Source organism: Manis javanica, chromosome 1 (genome assembly GCF_040802235.1).
Source record: "Manis javanica isolate MJ-LG chromosome 1, MJ_LKY, whole genome shotgun sequence".
Taxonomy (NCBI): Eukaryota; Metazoa; Chordata; class Mammalia; order Pholidota; family Manidae; genus Manis; species Manis javanica.
In genome coordinates this window covers 13,892,961-13,913,661 of record NC_133156.1, presented here as the reverse complement: position 1 = coordinate 13,913,661, position 20,701 = coordinate 13,892,961, and the positions used below count along the sequence as shown (strand labels likewise).

Here is a 20,701-nt window from a genome sequence, read left to right as displayed (position 1 = left end):
GCAGGGGGGTTACGCTCCCCAACTTCAAGCTCTACTACAAAGCCACAGTAATCAAGACAATTTGGTACTAGCACAAGAACAGACCCATAGACCAGTGGAACAGACTAGAGATCCCAGATATAAACCCAACTATATATGGTCAATTAATATACGATAAAGGACCCATGGACATACAATGGGGAAATGACAGCCTCTTCAACAATTGGTGTTGGCAAAACTGGGCAGCTATATGTGAGAGAATGAAACTGGATTAATGTCTAAACCCATACACAAAAGTAAACTCAAAATAGATCAAAGACCTGAATGTAAGTCATGAAACCAATAAACTCTTAGAAGAAAACATAGGCAAAAATCTCTTGAATATAAACATGAGCAACTTTTCCCTGAACGCGTCTCCTCAGGCAAGGGAAACAAAATAAAAAATGAACATGTGGGACTACATCAAACTAAAAAGCTTCTGTACAGCAAAAGGCACCATCAGCAGAACAAAAAGACATCCTACAGTACGGGAGAATATATTTGGAAATGACATATCTGACAAGGGGTTAACATCCAAAATATATAAAGAACTCATACTCCTCAACACCCAAAAAGCAAGTAACTCTATTAAAAAATGGGCAGAGGATAAGAACAGACATTTCTACAAAGAAGAAATTCAGATGACCAACAGGCACATGAAAAGATGCTCCACATCACTAGTTATCAGAAAATGCAAATTAAAACCGCATGAGGTATCACCTCAAACTAGTTAGGATGGCCAACATTAAAAAGACTAGGAACAACAAATGCTGACAAGGATGTGGAGAAAGGAGAACCCTCCTACACTGCTGGTGGGAATGTAAATTAGTTCAACCATTGTGAAAAACAGAATGGAGGTTCCTCAAAAATCTAAAAATAAAAATACCATTTAACCCAGGAATTCCACCCCTAGGAATTTACTCTAAGATTGCAGGATCCCAGTTTCAAAAAGACATATGCACCCCTATGTTTATCGCAGCACTATTTACAATAGCCAAGATATGGAAGCAACCTAAGTGTCCATCAGTAGGTGAATGGATAAAGAAGATGTGGTACATATACACAATGAAATATTATTCAGCTGTAGAAGAAGACAAATCCTACCATTTGTAACAACATGGATGGAGCTAGAGGGTGTTATGTTCAGTGAAATAAACCAGGTGGAGAAAGACAAGTATCAGATGATTTCACTCATCTGTGGAGTATAAGAACAAAGCAAAAACTGAAGGAACAAAACAGCAGCAGACTCACAGAAGCTAAGAATGGACTAACAGTTACCAAAGGGAAAAGGACTGAGGAGGCTGTGTGGGAAGGGAGGGAAAAGGGTAATAAAGGGCATTACAATTAGCTCACATAACATAGGGGGTGGTCACAGGAAAGAGAAGACAAATAGTGACTCTATAACATCTTACTACACAGATAGAAAGTGACTGTAATGGGGTATGTAGTGGTGACTTAATCACGGGGGGAATCTAGTAACTACAATGTTGTTCATGTGATTGTATATTGGTACCAAATAATAATAATAATAAGACAAAATAACCCAACTTCAAAAGACTTGATTTGGTGAAAAGATGTGAATAGACATACCATCAAAGAATATATAGGATGTCATATAAGTATCTGAAAGGATGCTCAACATCATTAGGAAAATGCCTATAAAACCACAATGAGATATAATATACCTTTTAGAATTGCTAAAATGAAAAATATTCTTCAAACCAAATGTTGGTGAGAGTGTGGCACAACTGAAATTTTCATACCAAAAGGAATATAACATGATATGACCTCTTTGGAGAACAGTTTGGCACTTTCTTAAAAGGTTACACAAACTTCCATACGACCTAGGTATTACACCTCTTGGTATTTACTCAAGAAAAATGAAAGCATATGTCCATATGAAGACTTTTATACAAATGTTCATAGCAGATTTATTTGTAAGAGCCCCAAAGTAGAAACAGTCCAAATTCTATCAACCAGTGAATGAAATAAATACTATGTTATATATATATAATAGACTACTACTCAGCAATTAAAAGGGATGAACTACTGATAAATACTACAGTATGGATGAATCTCAAAAAATATATGGAGTGAAAGAATCAAGACAAAAAAAAAGAGTTCATACTATATGATTCCATTTGTATGAAATTCTAGAAAATTCCAACTTGCCTATGTGACAGAAAGGAGATCAGAGATTGCTTGGCATGTAGGAGTGGGATGGGGAGGAGGGAGGGATCGCAGAAGGGCTCATGGAAATTTTTGGGGGGGTGATGGATAAGTTCACTATCTTGACTGTGGTGATGATTTTACAGATATATGTATATCAATGTCAATCCTCATTGATACACTTTGCATATGTTCTATTTAGTGTATGTGAATCATACTGAAAAAACTTTTAAAAAAGAGTGGGGAGGAAAAAACATTAGGGAATAGGACAGGACAGTTTCTTATACTCTTTTTATCTTGTTTTCTTTTTTTTTTCTTCCCTTACGCTCTCCTTTGTGCTCATTTAGTTTCCTTTAAAAGACTAGGGCTGTATTAAGGGAAATTAAAAACACATAATCACTAAACACTGATGAGGTCGTAATAAAAATAATCACATTCTCACCTTACATGTGGCAACATAAATTGGTATAGCACCTTTGGAAAATAAATGGAATGCATATCAAGAACCATTTAAATATGTTTATATCCTCTGACACACTAATTCCACTTCCAGAAATTTTACTAAGGAAATAATTATTTTTAAAGTGAAAGGCTTAGTGAAGTCTTTGAAATGGTGGTGGTGTGTGTGTGCATGTGTGTGTGTGTGTGTGTGTGTGTGTGTGTGTGTAAAATGTGGAATGGCAAGGGAATGATTAGATCATTTTTGTTAGATCCACTAAAGAAATACAAAACAATTATATATATTATCATAAGAAATACTTATTTTTAATTTTAAAAATCAGAATATAAAATTATTTCTACTCTATCAATACAATTAGTTGAAAACTATGTATACAGATGGAAATGGTTCTGGAGAAATGGAAATGGTTTGTTAGGATTTTGGCATTTAGTATGAATTTTCACTTACAATTCCACTTGTATTGGTATAATGAGACTTCTTCAATAGTTAAGTAATAAAGACAAAGTAAAACAGACCAGTGAGTGTGTCTTAGTATGTAGTTTCCGTAGCTGCAATAGAGATTTTAAGGCAGATTACAAGGTACAAACATGGTTAAACACATACATTTACTTCCTGTCTACAAATAGTCCACTCAAATGACAGTAAAAAAAAAATTTAAAGACAATGGGGAGGGAGAAAAAGTTCTGAGAGCTTCAAAGCACATGAAGAAAGCTGAATCAAAAGGTGGAGGCTGAGAAAACCTAGAAGCAGTTTGATTTCCACTGAAGGATCCCTAAAAGAGTATAAATTGCCAGCCCCAGCTCCCAGAGCATAGGCATCAGGCAAGAGAAAGAAGAGTATTTTCCAGGGAATCTGACCTAAATATAACCACACAGAGAAGATCAGGTAATATGTCACACACTGTCCACAGAGCTCATGATGAACATTTTGTATTTCTTTCTTATATTATACATGGGCAGACTTCAGGGATCATCTGTCATTCATCAGAAACATCCAAATAATAGAACAGAAAGTGAAAGAGAGAGAAGGAATTGAAGATATAACTTAAGAAAACTTCTCCAACGATAAGAATATGAGTTTCCCCGTTGAAAAGGTGCACTATGTATCTAGCACAATGGATGAAAATAGACTTTTAACAAGGCATGTAATTTTGAAAATTTTAGTGCACAAAGAAGATTCTACAAGTACTCATAAAGAAGAAACATTGGCTTATATACAAATAATCCATTCCTGAGTTGCACTAGCCCCATTTTAAATGCTTAATAGCCACATGTAGCTAATGACTACTATATTGGACAGCAGAGAGGAAGAATATTCCATCATTGCAGAATGTTCTATTGGGCAGCAGTGGTCCTGATTTATAGTAAGACTTGCTTTTTATGAAATCATATTTCCTACACACTGTCCTGTTGGCCACTTGTCCTTGATTATGCTCTGCTGTAAGATGATATTTTATTTTGTATGGTGTACATGTATGAGCATCATTGTATTTTGTTTTACAGTTGTATTTTCAGCAATGGTATTTGAGACTGTTACAAATCAAGAGCTACCTGTGATCAAGTGTGTTTTAATCAATCATAAGAACGACGATTCATCAATGAGGATATCATCACCATATCCCATGGTAAAGTAATATTAAAACGATATAACTTTAGTTGTTTTCTCTAAAGAATATACTTTCTAAGCTATTGAGACCTACCATGGTTATGTGGATACTTCTTTTTATGTATTTAAATGTATTATGTACTCATATTTGGTGCAGATGAGCATTTATACTCATTGCTACTCCATTCCATCTGAGTCCATTCCATCAAGAGTCATGTTCTCTTTAGGTCTGGATTTAGGAAGGGCACTGATACTCCGCATGAACAAGTAACAGGAACTCACCTTTCTCCTTAAAGAGAATCCAGGCTTCTCTCTCAAGCTTGAGTCCCTAATTTCCAACTGCCTCCTGAAGTAGATAAATAAGTTTCCCATTTGCTCATAAAAATCCTCCTACATAATTTATTTCATTTCCATTTCCCCAAATCTGCTCCTATTCTTGTTTTAACTGATTTCTGTTTATCGCCTTTTCTAGTTCCCAGGCTTGAAAGCTCAGAGTCATATTTTACTATTTTCCCCCTCTTGCCTTCACATTTGGTTTCCAAGTCTTATCAATTTCCTCTCTTTAATAGTCCTCATATAATCATCTCAGACTCCCCAGTCTCACTGCCACTTCCCTAACTCAAGCCCTCATTAACTCTCTCATAATCACAATATCATAAGTATTTTGCATTCATCTCAGATTGGGCTGCTGGACTCTTCTTTCTGAAGTACAGCTATATCCTTTACTGCCTGGCTTGGAACTTTCAGAGACTTCCCATTACTTAAACTGACATGCAAATTGCTCTATAATCTGGCTCTGGCTTCTTCAAGTTCCAAGCTTCTTTTTTACCATTCTTCTCCCCATGATATTCAGTTAGCAGAGCCTAGATATTTACTCAAATGAAGAAAGCTTAAATGATGGAGACCTAAAAATATTAACAGTCTACCTACAACAAAAAGTGAGCAAAAATTAGCAACTCTATGGACATTTCCAGTTAAGGATGCATACAAATATATAATCACTATGTTTTCTTTTATGTAGGTATAATACATAAACACATGACATGATACCCTGGACTTACCCCCACCCCAAAATCAAAGGTATCAAAAATATTCTCAAATTTTATAACAGTGTGAAATAGGTTTCAATAACAACATTCTACATGCATCTAAGAATCCTGATTTAATATATGATTTTTTTAATGCCAGAAGCATGGTCAATTTTAATTTTTTAACATATATGGGTTAACATATATTATAACACATTGGCACATTAGTAATTAAGGCATTTTGCATACACAGTATTTCAGTGCAGGCAAAATATATTAATATTGTTTGCTATGATGTTTTAAACTTTTCATGTCTTTTCAATGTAAGAAAATAGTGACCCCACTTAGGTGTTTTCTTACAAAACACCATCTTTTAAAAATTAATGTGATTGGTCTTGCTAGTATTAAGTTCTGCATTATTTTTTCATGTAGTATGAATTATATTCTTTTGCAATATTCAGGACTGTATTAAGACGTAGTCATTCTTAAACAATATCAAACAGACAGTCATACAAATCCTAACTGCTGCAAAGATAAGCAGTCTTCACTGTGCACTTTCACCTTCCTGAAGCTGAAGCTGCTCCTTTAGGATATTTTCCTACTTTAATGTGAAATGATTGCTAGGGTGTCTGTGGCTTTTAAAAAAATGGTTTTGATTTCTTGCACAGTTCTCAATTCTCAGATGAGATATTATCCATCCCAGATTAATATTTTCTGGGAAACTCACAGTGCAGGGGTGTTTTGAATAACCAAGTGCTCTTCAGTAGACAAAATTTGTCAGTGCAACTCTAATAAATCATTAACTACATCTTCAGCTTTAATGCCGGTATATCCTGGAACTAAAATAAGGTAATTTTACTATTCCCACTTAATTATTGTTTAAATCTGATTATCTCTATCATTTATCATTTCTGCTTGAAGATTAAGATTGTGTGTGCTGGGTTTCTCCACTGCAAAGTCACTCTATTTTTTCTTTGTAATTAACAAGTATTTTGGGGGAGATGCAAATAACCTGTTTCTTCTCCAATTTTCACCTACTGATTTTAGCATCCTTTGGTGGATGGTGCTACAACTGTTATTCCTATGATGTTTGCCTAATGCTGATTACCTTTCCCTCTTACTCTGTCTTCATTTATTAACTGGAATTATTTTGTAAAGAAAAGCTCTCTCTTCTCTCCTTTTTATTTATTTATATCAGTATGGACTTATAGACTCTTATTTTATTAACAGGTTATCACCGAAAACTGTCATTTTTATTTTATTGCTCAAATTTTCCCAGTTTGGCCATTGAAAACTACTTCAGATTGGTACTGTGCCCTTCCAACAGGTCCCCATCATTTGCCACACACTGCCTTACTTTCTGGCTACAACATAGTTCAGGCTCATTTTGTGTTTTTCCTGCTTCAGCCCTGGAATTCACCACTTCTTCAAGAGCCCTGGTTTCATGGAGAATAGTATTAGAAACCAAGATCTTGAGAGCTGGGGGTGCTCACTGCCACTGAGATGTCATTGCTTCTAGGCCCTCTCAGCAGACACAACTAGAAAATATATGTATGTATACTACCCACCCACTCCCATCCCATACACACTATATCTATCTCTCTATCATCTCTACTTCTATTTATCTATCTATTCATCATCTTTCTGTTATCTATCATCTGTTATCTCTCTCTTTCAATAAGTTCATGCTGATAACTCTAATTTCAGTTCAGCACAAAAGGGTTCTGTTTTGCTTTTCCTCTTTCCCTAATTGTTCTTCTTTCTCTGAAATAAGAAACCTGGCTCTCATTATCTATCATAATTTACTTGTATATTCACCCATATCCCAGTGAGAAAAAGATTTACACACTACTATATGTTATTTGTGTATGATTCTTTTTGTCTCTAACCTTATAGTAGCCAAGGTATTATTTTCCAAAATTACTCAGGTTCTTTCCTTTCCCACCCCTTTCACTCTGGTCATGTTGTTTATTTGTAATACAATGAAGTCCATGTGGTTAGTATTCTATTTTGAGTTCCCCTCTCTCATCCTTGTTAGTTTTAAGTATGTGAAACATGATTATGATCCTAAAAGCCAAAGCCATATAAAAAGATACTCAGAGAAATATCCCTCCCTTCTCATCTCTGACACCAAATTTCCATCCATTTCCCATCTGCCTCCTGTGTGTAACCAATCTCTTTAGATTTTTTTAAATGTTATTCCTGTATTTTGTGTGCACAAATGGGTATACACTTGTGTATTTTCTTTCTTACATGAAGCATAGCATACTTGAAAGTTGATAGCTTTTGCCCTTAGCTTTCTTCACTTAACAGTATATCCAAAATCACTCCAAATCAGTTCATAGAGATTGTCCTCTTTCTTCTTATAGCTGTTTAATACTCTATTGTGTGGATGTCCCATAGTTTCTTCACCCATTCCCTATGTATGAGCATTTAGGTGGTTCCAATATTTTGCAATTACAAGTAATGCTGCAATTAATTGTTGGCAGAATAGTCCTTGAAGAAGGGTTGCTGGCTCAATGGGTGAGTGCACATGTAGCTTTATTAGGTGTCACCAAATTCCCCTTCAGAAGAACAGCACATGTTTGCATTTCCCCCCAGCAATGTGTGAGCATAGCTGTTTCCTCACAGCCTCACCAACAAAATGTGTTCATACTTCAAAATTGTGGCCAGTCTAATAGATGAGAAGTGATGCTCGGTGTTGTTTTAATTCACATTTTTCTAATTATGAGTTTGAATATTTTCTCTTATGTTCAAGGTCCATTCTTTTTATCTTTTTTATGTGAACTGTCTATTCACGTCTTTTTCCCATTTTTCCTACTGTGTTTTTGGTCTTGTGTCCCTCAATATTAAAAACTTATTTATATAGTAAGGGTATTAGCCATTTACTTGTAAATATTTTCTTCTAGTATGTTGGATTTTTTTCTTAACGTTCTATGCCCTTCTTTTAAGATCCAGGTTGATTGCTGAAATTCAGTGAAGTCTCCCTATCCCCACTATTCCAGTTTGGAAGTCGCTTCTTCCTCTGAGGTTAAATTTACCTTTCAAAGTAGTTGGTATCTTTTTATGGGGCACATCATATTTCACCTTGTATTTGAGTTATTTCTTCTTACTAGACGTGAAACACTATAAGGACAAGATCTGTGTCTTTTCTTTGTAGTCCCACACTGCCCAGCAGATGGTCTAGCACCTATCAGATATTAACTAAATAAATTTGTCAGATATACTGAATAAATGAACAAATAAAACCAGAAATATGACTCATGATCAGAGCAGAAGAGCTATATGCTGCTCTTCACCTGAATTTTTTTTTGTGTGTGTATATGCACACATGTGTAATTCTACATGTTAGGAGAATAGACAGTAAGGGGTCCAGTGGCAGAAACTGCTTCCACACCCTACTCTCATATATCAGTTATTTAAAGCAGGTAAGGAATATAGCAATGAGCCTATGGGGATATATTTTGTTTTTTAAGTCTTGCTAACAGAGATACCAGTTTACTGTTATTATGTAGATTCTTATCTAAACACCAATAACCACAAAAAACATTTACCTATATATTATGAATTTTACGATTATTGTCTGTATTTTAGTCGACTAGATTTGCCATAGCAAAGTATCACAGACTGGGTGACTTGAACAACAAATTCATTGTCTTCTAGTTCTGGAGGCTGGGAGTCTAAAATCTAGATGTCATTATGGTGGGCTCCTTTCTAAGGCTGTGAAGGAACAATCTATTCCAGGCCTTATCTTGGCTTGTAGATGGCCATCTTCATGTATCACCTGGCATTCTGTGTGCATGTCTTCAGATTTCCTCTTCTTATAAGGACACAGCCATATTGGGTTAGAGCCCATGCCAATGGCCTCATTTAACTTGATTACCTCTAGAAATGCCCTATTTCCAAATAAAGTCACATTCTGAGCTACTGGGGGCTAGGATTTCAACATATGACTTTTGGCGGGGATACAGTTCATCAACCCATAACCATCTGTGGAATGTTTTATAAATGCAGCCTAACATTATCTCTTCTTTAGAGAATTATGAACAATAGGATTTTCAGTCAGTGATATGTTCTCAGCAGATTACAACATGCTTGGGTGTTGTGTGCGGTATATTACCACATATCTATTTGATAAAGCTTCCAGCTAAGAAGAACAGGCATTAAATATGCACTTGTCGTAGATTCACATTGTTTCAACATAGGGGTCAGGATCCCTGGAGGAAGACCTCAAGTGCTCCTTGAAGTCTGAGAGCACAGAGGCAGTATATGAAGCAGCCACTGTGGAAGTAGACGCGTCTGCCTCCATCACACTACAAGTGCTGGTCAACACCCCAGGACACATTTCCTGCCTCTGGGTCTTTAATCACAGCCCCCTGAATTGCCAGCCGCACTTTGATTCACAAAACAGGTAAGGATTTGCAACCACCAATTTCGCAAGGACTTGCAACTTGAGGTACAACTGCAAGGGTTTTTAAAGGAATACTTTCTAGCCACAAAATGTTCATTTGGAATTTCTTATATAATATATGACATTATGTAGTTGTCAGAACCCACAGGATGTACAACATAAAGAAATGAACTCTAATATAAACTAGGGGCTTTAAGTAGTATCGATATTGGTTCATCAATTGTTACAAATATTCCACACCTCTGCAGGATGTTACTAATAAGGAATACTATGTGTGTTTTTTGGGGGAGAGAGCATATGTGGGAAAGAGCATATGTACTTTTTACTCAACTTTTCTGTTAATCTAAAATTGCTCAAAAAAATAAAGTATTAATCTAAAAATCGTGTATAGGTATATAGATATTAGGATGTAAGAAAGCAGGAAGTGGAATGTAACACATTGTGAAAGGAGTATTTTTCTTATGGTATCTACTGAAGGTGTCTTGTTTTTTAATTGGATTTTGTCTTAAAGATAAAAAAATAGAAGATTTTCATTATATTCTAGCTGCAGTAGCAAAAAGTTTTCTAAAGTAGTAAGAAGCTTCTTAGAAATGCTTAGGAAAGAAGATTTGGTTTTATCTATTTTGTTTCACAGTATGATGAGCAGAATTGCAATGATACGTGATATCCACAAAATATTTTAGTAAGAAATTGAGCTGCAGGGTGGAACATTGATCCCATGAACTGTAAAAGTATCTTAGCCAAGATTTGTGGGTGATCACAGCCAAGCCTAGATCTCACTCTGCACTGATTGCTGCCTCCTGGTTTCCTTGTCCTCTTGCAGAGACCAGATGGGGACAGGAAGCAAGGGCACAGGCCATTTAAATGCCCAATTAATAATCCTAAAGCAGCCTTTCTCTCTAACTCTTGGGGGTGTTCTCGTGGCCCATAGCTGTAGAAGAGGCATTGTTTTTCCAGGAACATGCTGTAAATGACACCCAAATGGCCTAAAGGGGGTGGCATGCCACTTGACTGAGGTATGGGGGAACATCTCTGTGACTGATCTGTACCAGGTGTTTGTATTTGTTTCCAAACTCTTAAGCGATTTTCAGGACAGGAGCTATAATTCTGAGGTTTGGTTCTGAATCTTGGAACACATTCATTTTCCTTTCCTCTTTTAAGACTGTGTTACTCACTTCTGTGTTTTGGTTACTTGTATCTTGAGGTTAAACCAAAGCTCTCTTGTATTACGAATTTTGGCTTAAAGAAATGTTCTAGTAATCTTATTAAAATTTTATGCCACAGCAGTTCTCAAAAGATAGAGACCAAAAAGCAAAATAAAAAAAAATAGTGTTCTTTTCATTCCATGAGAGGCTGCCTTTGTTGCTGTAGGACAGGAGTTCCATTTATTAGCCAAAGTCATAGGGGTGTCTTATGTGGATTAGTTAACTTGGTACCAAAATACTTTAAGCAACTTTTCCACAGTAGAAAATTACAGAAATTTGTATCTGGCTTAGAGTTTCTTATGATATGTGCAAGAGTTCATAAATGATACTAGGAAAGTGAACATTTCAGAGAAAGCAAGCACATCACCAAACTATCTGCAGATGCAAATCAAATACATATCCTACTCATTTGCTGCCCATAATGATGCGCGCACAAGTACTCTTGAACCTGCTGCTTGGAGCTCTAAGCGGTGCTTCTCCAACTTAAGGTGCATTTGGATGGCCTGGGGATCTTGTTAAAAGGCAGATTTGGATTCAGTTGGTCTGGGCTAGCCCGAGGCTGTGCATCTCTGTTACCTCCCAGCTAATGCTAACGCTGTCGGAGGAAGACCACACTCTGAGTAGTAAGGATTTAAAGGTCAGAAAGTGTACATTTAAATCCAACATTCCTTAGTCAACTGCTAAACAATATTTTATGCTTAAATGAGAATGGGTATCACCAAACACATCAACATCGTTTCTTTGAAGAGACTGCCCTTAGCCAATTTATCTCTACCAAGTATCTGCAAAGTTAAAAATACTAACATCTTTCTCCTTACCTCTGTGTGATATGTCAGTGTAATGATTAGTTCGTAGGAAAATACCTTTTGCTTGAATTCTTTCCTCTCGAGAGGGAGAAGCACAAAACAGAATGTTCTATATCTCGGTGTTTCGTGCTTGTGCAGTAATGTGGTTCTGCAAATGGGGAACTGACGCTGTGGCCAGGTGACTGGGCCGATATGGCTGTGGCGGGCGCTTCGTCACTGAAAGGAATGGTCCGCCACTGTCCATGGGGGTGTGCCAACAGGCCCCTGCAGTTTTGGGTAGGAGTTTCCCCTCCATGGGGTGCAAGAAGCATGAGATGAAAGTGCTAGATGGAGGGCACTCACTCTCAAAGGTAGGACCTCATAAAAGTCAAGGCCGAATTAACCAGGCTCAGGCTGAGCACTGGGTGTGCGACAGACTGCGGCCTCCACGGAGCAGCCCTGGGTGCCAGGGTAGAGATGGAATGTGGGAGCCGCCATTCTGACTCAGTATGAAATTTTATGTTTTTAGTTTCACCCATTTTCCAAAATAACCAGTTCTCTTTCTTGTTTTTCAGAAGAGTTGTTTCCATGGTCATTTTGAAAATGACAGAAACCCAAGCTGGAGAATACCTGCTTTTTATTCAGAGTGAAGCTGCCAATTACACAATATTGTTTACAGTGAGTATAAGAAGTAAGTGCAGCTTGCTCCTAGGTATTCGCAGTATTCCAAAGCAGTGGTTTAGAACTCATGAGCTTTTTACCAGCTGCTCTGGACACAATATTCAGGTTTCCATCAGCACGTCGTTGAGTGAATTTGCTTTAAACGTCCGTATAACCCACTGAGACTCTGACATGATCCCTGGGCTACCAGAATTCATGCTCCTAAAAATCCAGGACATCCTTTTTTCAGTGACAGATGGCTGACAGGGGAGAAAATGGAAAACATTTTGATCTGGAAGTCAGAAGCCCCGGGTTCTTATTCTAGATCTGATACCCCACCTGTGGCAGGTCACTTGATCTCCATGAACCTCTATTTCCTTACCTGTGCAGTAGTGCCCACATATCCACGGGGAATCCGTTCCAAGACTCCAGGCAGATGCCTGAAACCGTGGACGGTACTGAACTCTATGTATACTATGTTTTTTCTATACGTATGTAGGGTAAGGTTTCATTTATAAATTAAGCACAGTAAGAGATTAACAATAACTAATAATAAAATAGAGCAATTATAACAAGAGACTATAATGAAAGCTATGTGAATGTGGTCTCTGTTTCTCAAAATATCTCACTGTATTGTCCTCGCCCTTCTTGTGATGATGGGAGGTGATAAAATGTCTGTGTGATGAGATGAAGTGAGGGGAATGACGTAGGCACTTGACATGGCATCAGGCTACTACTGACCTTCTGAGGACATGTCAGAAGGAGGGTCATCTGCTCTGTACCATGGCTCACTGTGGGAAACTGAAACTGTGAAAGGTGACATGGCAGATAAGGGGGGACGACTGTAAAATGGGGGTAGAAATACATCCCCCACGGGACTGTAAGATCATGGTGCTTTCCGACAGAGCTCTCTGAGGTGATGGAACCGTGTGTCTGCGCTTTTCCATGCAGTAGCTACAGATACATGTGGCTGTTGAACATTGGAAATGTGGCCTGTGTGATTGAGGTACCAAAGGTTTGATTTTATTAATTTTAATAAACTAAAAATGGAATTGAAATAGCTATGTAAAGTTAGTGGCTACTGTATGTTTATACAAGTGCCAGGTCACTGTGCCAACTTTAAGGAACAATGCAGTGTGCTTACCCAGGGCAGCAACCACGCAGCTGGCAGCATCTCCCGTGGCATGCGTCTCTGGCTCCTCACTCCCTCCCGATGGCACAGACCTAGTGCCGTACGCACTCACCGCCTTACCTCACACAACAGACCAGGCCTGGCTGTGGTGCATTCATAGCTCCTGCCGTTAGGGCCAGAGCAGTGTTCCCAAATCTCTGGGTGAGTGACACTTTAAATCAGGTGCCCTGGCTACACCTTGATCGACTTGCTGGGCCCAACTTCCTTGCCAACGACTTGGAGGCACGAAGCATGGTGCATCCCACCCACAGCGGGGCCCTGGCTCAGCAGCCACCCTTTGCTGAGCGTGTTCTGCGTGTACCATCTCAGACCCTCACAGCCATCCCGCCTTCATGTAGGTGAGAAAATGGGCATGCTCACAGGTGTGAAAGTGGGCCCAGCACAGGCGGAGTGTAGCCAGGTCTACACCCATTGCCCTGGGTCTTGTGCAGGAATGCATAACCTTGTAGGCAAAGATGCTGACAGAGAGAGCACCTATGCTCACTAGATTTCCAGAGGTGTCATTTTACTGGGGTTATGAGTGGGTTGTCTAAAGCCAGCCTACAAGACAAAAATCAGATAAGATCAAAATTTGTCAAAATTTGTTCAAAAAGCCCTTCAAGGACTCGGAAATGTATAGGACGAGGCAAATGAAAGGTCAGGAAGTCTTTGACTTTGGTCTATTCCCTGCCTCTCCCCAGTTCCCTGCCCTCCTCCGTGGGATGGTAAATCATCTGTTTGCTTCAGGTTGGAAAATAAAAGATTTCTTGCTTCCTTTTTCTCTCTCTTTTTTTTTTTTGCCAAGGGTTTTATAGTTGAATAAAGTTGTATAAGGAAAGGGAACATCTACTGTGTTTCTGTAATATTTAGGGTATCTTATTTTCACTTAAGATTTACCATGTAAAAATGTAACAATCATTCGAGTCAATTGTATCATGTTTTTAGCATTCTGCTGGGTGGTGGGGTTCAAAAAATCAGGTTGGGGAGATTTGGCAACAGCTAGTGTGAAAAAAAAGGAAAGGGTTTAGTGAACCACAAGCTCAGTGTTAACCAACAGTGGAGCACGGCTGCTAAAGAGGAAATCTGAACTTTGGCAGTGTTCATGAAAATAGAACAGCTAGGTTAAGGAAATTAATGGGAGATTATTATTTTCAGTTCTACATTTTATTTTCAGACAAATATTGGCAAAACAGAGCAACCAGGATAGTGAAGAACTTGCAATTCCTTAAATTAGGAGCAGCTGAAGGAATTGGTAATGTTCAGCATAAAGATAAGGAACTCTTTTGAGGAAAGAAGATTGTGGTGTAACTTAGAGGAAATTCTGGCATATGAGTCAGGAAACCTGAGCTAACTGGTTAAAATCCCTTGGATAGTTAATCATCTCCCCTGTCCTTGGTTTCTGGTTTTAAATATTTGAAAGATTTCATGTGGAAGCAAAGCTACACATTAAAGAAAAATTGCTCAAGGGTTAGAATTGGGACTGCTGGTCAGAAATTACAGGGAAATAAAGTAAAAGCCGTCACAAAATGGGAAAAGATATTTGCGATTCACATAATCAAAAAGGATTAATGATTGTAATAGGTAAAGCTTCTACAAATAAATAAGGGAAAAACTCAATAGAAAAATGAACAAAAGACATGAGTGGGCATTTCACTTTCAGAATATGAAACCTAAGTGGTCAATAAACATATTAAATTAATAATTGGGAAATGCAAATTAAGATCACAATGACATACCATTTTATACCCACTAGATTGTTAAAAATTAAGAAGTCTTAGTACATATATAGAGAATTGGTATGTCTCATATCTTGCTATGTAAGTGTAAATTATTATAACCACTTTGGAAAACAGATTGTTATGATTCATAATGCTGAATGTGTTCATCCCAATTAAACCAGTGGTTCCATTTCTAGATATATTATTAAACATCCACACCTGCCTCAGTGAAAAAGTATAGAATGTTCACAGCACCACTGTTGGTAATACAAAAAACAGGGAACAAACCGAATGTCCAGTGCAAGAAAATAGAATAGATTGTGGTGTATTCACCGATGGAATGCTATGTAGCAGTAAAAAAAAAAAAAAAAAGATACCTACATGCAAAGCCATGGATGAATCTTAAAAACATAAAGTTGTTTGAAAAAAATGATGTTGTGGAAGACAACATATTGAGTGATTTCTTTTGTTAAAGCTCAAAAACAAAACAAACCAGTATATTGTTTAGGGACACATTTCTGTGTGGCCAAATATTTTTATTATTTTTTTTAATTGAAGTACATACATAAAATGCACAAGTTTTAGTGTACAGTTTGATGAATTTTAACATGTGTATACACTCATGTAAACATGTGGTGAATTACTTTTAAAAGCACAGGAATGATAAACACAAAATTCAGGATAAAAGCTACCTAGGGTTGATAGATGGGGAGGGGCTCAAAAGTAGATTCAAAGTTATTTATTAATATTCAGGTTGTTAAGTTGTATGTGAGTCCATGAATATTCATTTTGATTATATGCTTCACATTGTTATTTCATATATTATTTTGTATATATACATAGAAAGTAATACATAATAATTTTAAACAAAAATATTGTAAGGAGGGAAATTGGAATTCAATATAGGGAAACTTCCTTTAAAAAAAAAAAAGACTTGTTGACAACGGAACTATCTACTCTGGGAGTTAGTGAACTCTTGTCTGTAGAGGGGTCCAAGCAGAAGCAGAAAGTTTATGTTAAGCTCTGTAGGGAGTGGAAGACAGGGGGTGGGGCATGAGGGGTGATGGTCCAACGTGAACCCCCCGATTCTCTTCCAGTTCTAACTCCATCCAACTGTATTCTACATTTCTCAATCAGGATATTCCTGCCTAGTTCCAGATAAAATTACTGGTCTTCAACTGCATATGGAGGGTTTTAGTCTTTATGTTAGTTCTAGTTTTCTTTCTCCTGTGCATGGCAATATTCGAATGTGTCCATGACTTCACTCCCCTTATTTATTTTAGTGGTGTGTGCACTGATGAAGTACCCAAAGAAACTGGCAAAGAGGATAAATACTCCAGTGGGTGTTTCAGCCAGAACTGAATTTAATATGTTAGTGAGGAGACATATACCATCACATATATATATTTGGAGGGGAGCAGAAGATACTGCTGTGGTATAAAATATTAACACTGCTTAATGATGTCGAATTCTTTTTTTGAGGGGGCTGCCAAGACGATTATTTTTAAAACATTAAAATGTGAATAATTTATGATGCTTTAGACACACTGCTGTACACATTGCGGAGACCTTACTTTCGAAAAATGGAAAATCAGGACGCCTTGGTCTGCATCTCTGAGAGCATTCCCGAACCGACCGTGGAATGGGTGTTTTGCGATTCACAGAGTGAAAGGTATGACGTGTACGGAGATCACCACTCTTGTTTGTTACTCTACTTTTTGGACTTTGTCTAATATAGACCTAAATATCTATCATACTGTCTGGATAAGTTCATTTATCAGCATGTTAACAGGAGGTTTTGGCTCCTAAAAGAACTTCCCAGGGAGAACAGGACTCCCCAGGGAGGAAAATGGGGGATGTTTTAGTAAGGAGGCCTTGCAGAACTCAAATCTGATGTCACTCAACTGCAGGGTCCTCGCCAGACGTCACACTTTACCAGTAAAAGCCCTTGAAAGTTGCAGGATTGTTGGCTGCCTGAGCGTCTGGCTGGGGAGAAGGATTTGCTCCTGGGTCCTGAGATGTGGGTAACGTCCCTCAGGGACACCTTGACCATCTCCCCTGTTAGTTCTGGGGACTCTAGGGAGTTTTGCACTCTTAGCCTCTCTCCTTGTCACTGGCTGGCCTCTTCTGTGCTTCAAAGAAAAGACACCTACCTTGTTAAGCTGTATTAAAATCTAATCATGCGATTCCTTTTCTCTCTTCTTTTTCCCCCATCTTCTTTCTCAATTTTTCCTTTCTTTCTCTTTTGAAATAACAAAAGAGATCACCAAACATGAAAAACTGTAAACTGTTTTATTATATAATCCTCTCCAGGGTTATTCTAAGGGTTGAGATAATGATTAACTAACTAGTTAATTAACTAATTAATTAATGGTTAAGTAGTTCCCTTAGGAACTCTTCTCTGAAGCCATAGATCCGGGTTTGCTTGCCTTTTGACCTGCTCCTTTCCTGGCGGGGTTAAACAGGCTCTAGAACCTTTAGCTTTATTGTTCTCCTGAACATTCCTTGGTAATGTTAAAACATGTTTAGTCAGATGACATTGATTCTCTAATTGCAGCTGTAAAGGAGAAAGTCCAGCTGTCGTGACAAAAGAGGAGAGCGTGCTTCATGAATTGTTTGGAACAGACATAAGGTGCTGTGCAAGAAATGAGCTGGGCAGGGAATGCACCAAGCTGTTCACAATAGGTAAGACCACAGTATCGTGGACCTGTATTCCAGAGACTGCTCTTTAGAAGCAGTCTGGGACCAACCATATATTCTTCCTGTCAATCTCTTTGGTAATCACCCAACTTCAGAAATTCTAGAGTTCCTTTATACCATTTCAAATGTCACATGGATTCTCTAACTGCTGATTTCTTCATGAAAGAGTAGTCAGTCTCTAAAAGATTGTCAGCGCGGTTCATAACATTTGTTCATTTGTTCTTTAGAATGTTCAGGATGAATTTTGTGATAAGGAAAACAACTGTGTTTCTTACTTGGGATGTCTTCATCTTCTAGATCTAAATCACACCCCTCAGACCACACTGCCACAATTATTTCTTAAAGTAGGAGAACCCCTATGGATAAGGTGCAAAGCTGTTCATGTAAACCATGGATTTGGGCTCAGCTGGGAATTAGAAAATAAAGCCCTGGATGAGGTAATGTGACCAATTTGCCTTCCAGAAATGCAGAAACAATGAACTGATAGTACAGGTTGAAATCATTAAATTCCAACTCTGTTTTATTAAAATCTAGGGCAGCTACTTTGAGATGAGTACCTATTCCACAAACAGAACTATGATACGGATTCTGTTTGCTTTTGCATCATCGGTGGGAAGAAACGACACCGGGTATTACACTTGTTCCTCTTCAGAGCATCCCAGTAAATCCGCTTTGGTTACCATCATAGGTAATGCAGGCTGTTCTCACAATGTGTATTCAAACTGTGGTTGCTTTCTTGTGGAATGTGAGGTGTGTACTGAAAATTCTGATTTCAATCTAAATATTAGTGTCAAAAAGCCGAGAAAGAAACGAATTAGAATAGCTTTGCAAATAGAAGCTGCCTATGCCACTCCCTTCCCTCTTCCAGTTTAACCACGCTGCATGAGTGCCACCGTCTGTATACTTACCACGTTGTAATGTGAGCATTGCTTGTGGGTTTTGTCTTCCAGCGGACTGTAAGTTTCTTTAGGAAGGGGCTAATTCTTTCTATTCATATTGTATCGACATTGGGGGGGCTACCTAGGATTTGAAGCTAGCCACGCTTAAGTAGACTCAGATTAGGTGGCAGCCTTCAGCCGTGATGGAAATGATAGGAAAGGAAGGGCTTCTCCTACCGAACTAATAAGGAAGTGTTCCTTAAGGAGACCTTGTGAATATTTCTGGCAAGACTGTGCTTTTATTTGTGCCCTGAGGTTATTTCACGTGGGATGTGTCCCTGAGAGAGCTGTTCTGGATGAGAACAGGCGCTCTCAACTGTCATGGACCCCAGTGGGTACCTGGTTGACTGGGCTGGGGGAGTCTTTCAATCTCCTGAAATTGTCTGCAAAACCTTCAGGTTTATTTATACATTTCTTTGGAAAGTGAGTCAGTTTTGTACATCCAAGTCTTAGAGGAATCTTGATTCCAGAAGGTGGTGAGCTCAGGCTTGTTCCTGGGGTCAGGACCCCTGTGTTTCCTGCTGGAACATCAGATGTGACCAGCTTCATGCCCACATCTGAGTTTGCTTATGTTAAACTGATGAATAAACATTTTATTTTATCTTCTCAATGCATTTTCACACGAGTCACATTGTCTAATTTATTCATGTTTTTCTTTTCTTTCGCAGAAAAGGGATTTATAAATGCTTCCAAATCAAGTGAAGATTATGAAATTGACCAGTATGAAGAGTTTTGTTTTTCCGTCAGGTTTAAAGCATACCCACAGATCAGATGTACGTGGACCTTCTCCCGCAAATCATTTCCTTGTGAGCACCGTGGCCTTGAAGACGGGTACAGGTGAGACAGTCCAAGGCCAACATTCCATTGTTGGCACCATGCTTCCCGTTGCCCTTGAGAACAGTTTCGAATTAAGAGTTCACATATTATTGAGTTGACACTGAAGACGAGAACAGGCACAGCAGATGTGAGGACGCAGTACGTTTTAACATCCGTTCAGACAGTGTAACACCCCCACGAAAAAAGGAAAGAATAATATTAGTTTACGTATGGTTCCATGGCATTTTCTGAGTCACCAGATTGTCACTTCCTATTTGAGGGGACTGTCCTGTAGTACACGGAGTCTCCCTGAGCACATTTGTGGATGATTAAGGAAGTAAAACCCCTTAAAAACAGTAAAACATTACCTATAGGTGTATTGATTTAAATTTTTAAAAAAACAAATGCAGAACTGGCCCAGTAATAAATGCTGAAGGAAAATTTCACTTTCCTAGGGATTTGTACCACTGTATTCAAGGTTCTTTTATGGGAGAAATCTTCATTCCCTCTTTGAAGAACAAAACATGTTTTTCTTGGATTTTCCATAGCTACAACATCTCTTATCTCTTAAAATTAATCTTATGTAACATGATTTCAGGCTAGACTGAGGACTAAGGCCCTTGTCATCTCTAAAGCAAGCCAGTGGTCCAGAGTAAATTGTTTCTCAACGTGTGGTCCATAAACCAACTACCTGGGAATGATGGGGGCAGATGTTAAAAATGTGGATTCCTGGCTTTCATTCCAGACATGCCAAACCGAAATTGGGGCAAAACGCCTAGATTCTACATTTTTAATGAGACTCTCCAGTAACTCCTTTCATGGGTCTAGATCCAGGCCAAGCAATACAGTAGGTACTAGCCATGTATACAGCTGCTGAGAACTTGAAATGTAGCTATTCCAAATTGAAATGTGCTGTAAGTGTAAAATACACACTGAGTTTTGAAGACATAGTATGAAAAAAAAGACAATGTCAAGTATCTCATTAACAATTTTTATATTGATTCTTTGTTCTGTAAT

General features: G+C 38.1%; 1 protein-coding gene across 3 annotated transcripts in view; it reads left to right on the top strand.

The window, feature by feature from the left end:
• The window catches only part of FLT3 (fms related receptor tyrosine kinase 3), a 66,125-nt gene that overhangs the window by 15,744 nt on the left and 29,680 nt on the right, over positions 1–20,701 (top strand). For 2 of the 3 annotated variants that reach the window (XM_073228597.1, XM_073228588.1), the window contains exons 2-9: positions 4,150–4,271; positions 9,486–9,691; positions 12,257–12,372; positions 16,773–16,902; positions 17,788–17,915; positions 18,228–18,367; positions 18,465–18,618; positions 19,537–19,705. In XM_073228597.1, the coding sequence (XP_073084698.1) occupies positions 4,150–4,271; positions 9,486–9,691; positions 12,257–12,372; positions 16,773–16,902; positions 17,788–17,915; positions 18,228–18,367; positions 18,465–18,618; positions 19,537–19,705 (1,165 nt within the window). Of the gene's footprint in view, positions 1–4,149; positions 4,272–9,485; positions 9,692–12,253; positions 12,373–16,772; positions 16,903–17,787; positions 17,916–18,227; positions 18,368–18,464; positions 18,619–19,536; positions 19,706–20,701 lie in introns of those variants that run through there. The other variant, XM_073228601.1, reaches the window with a different exon arrangement.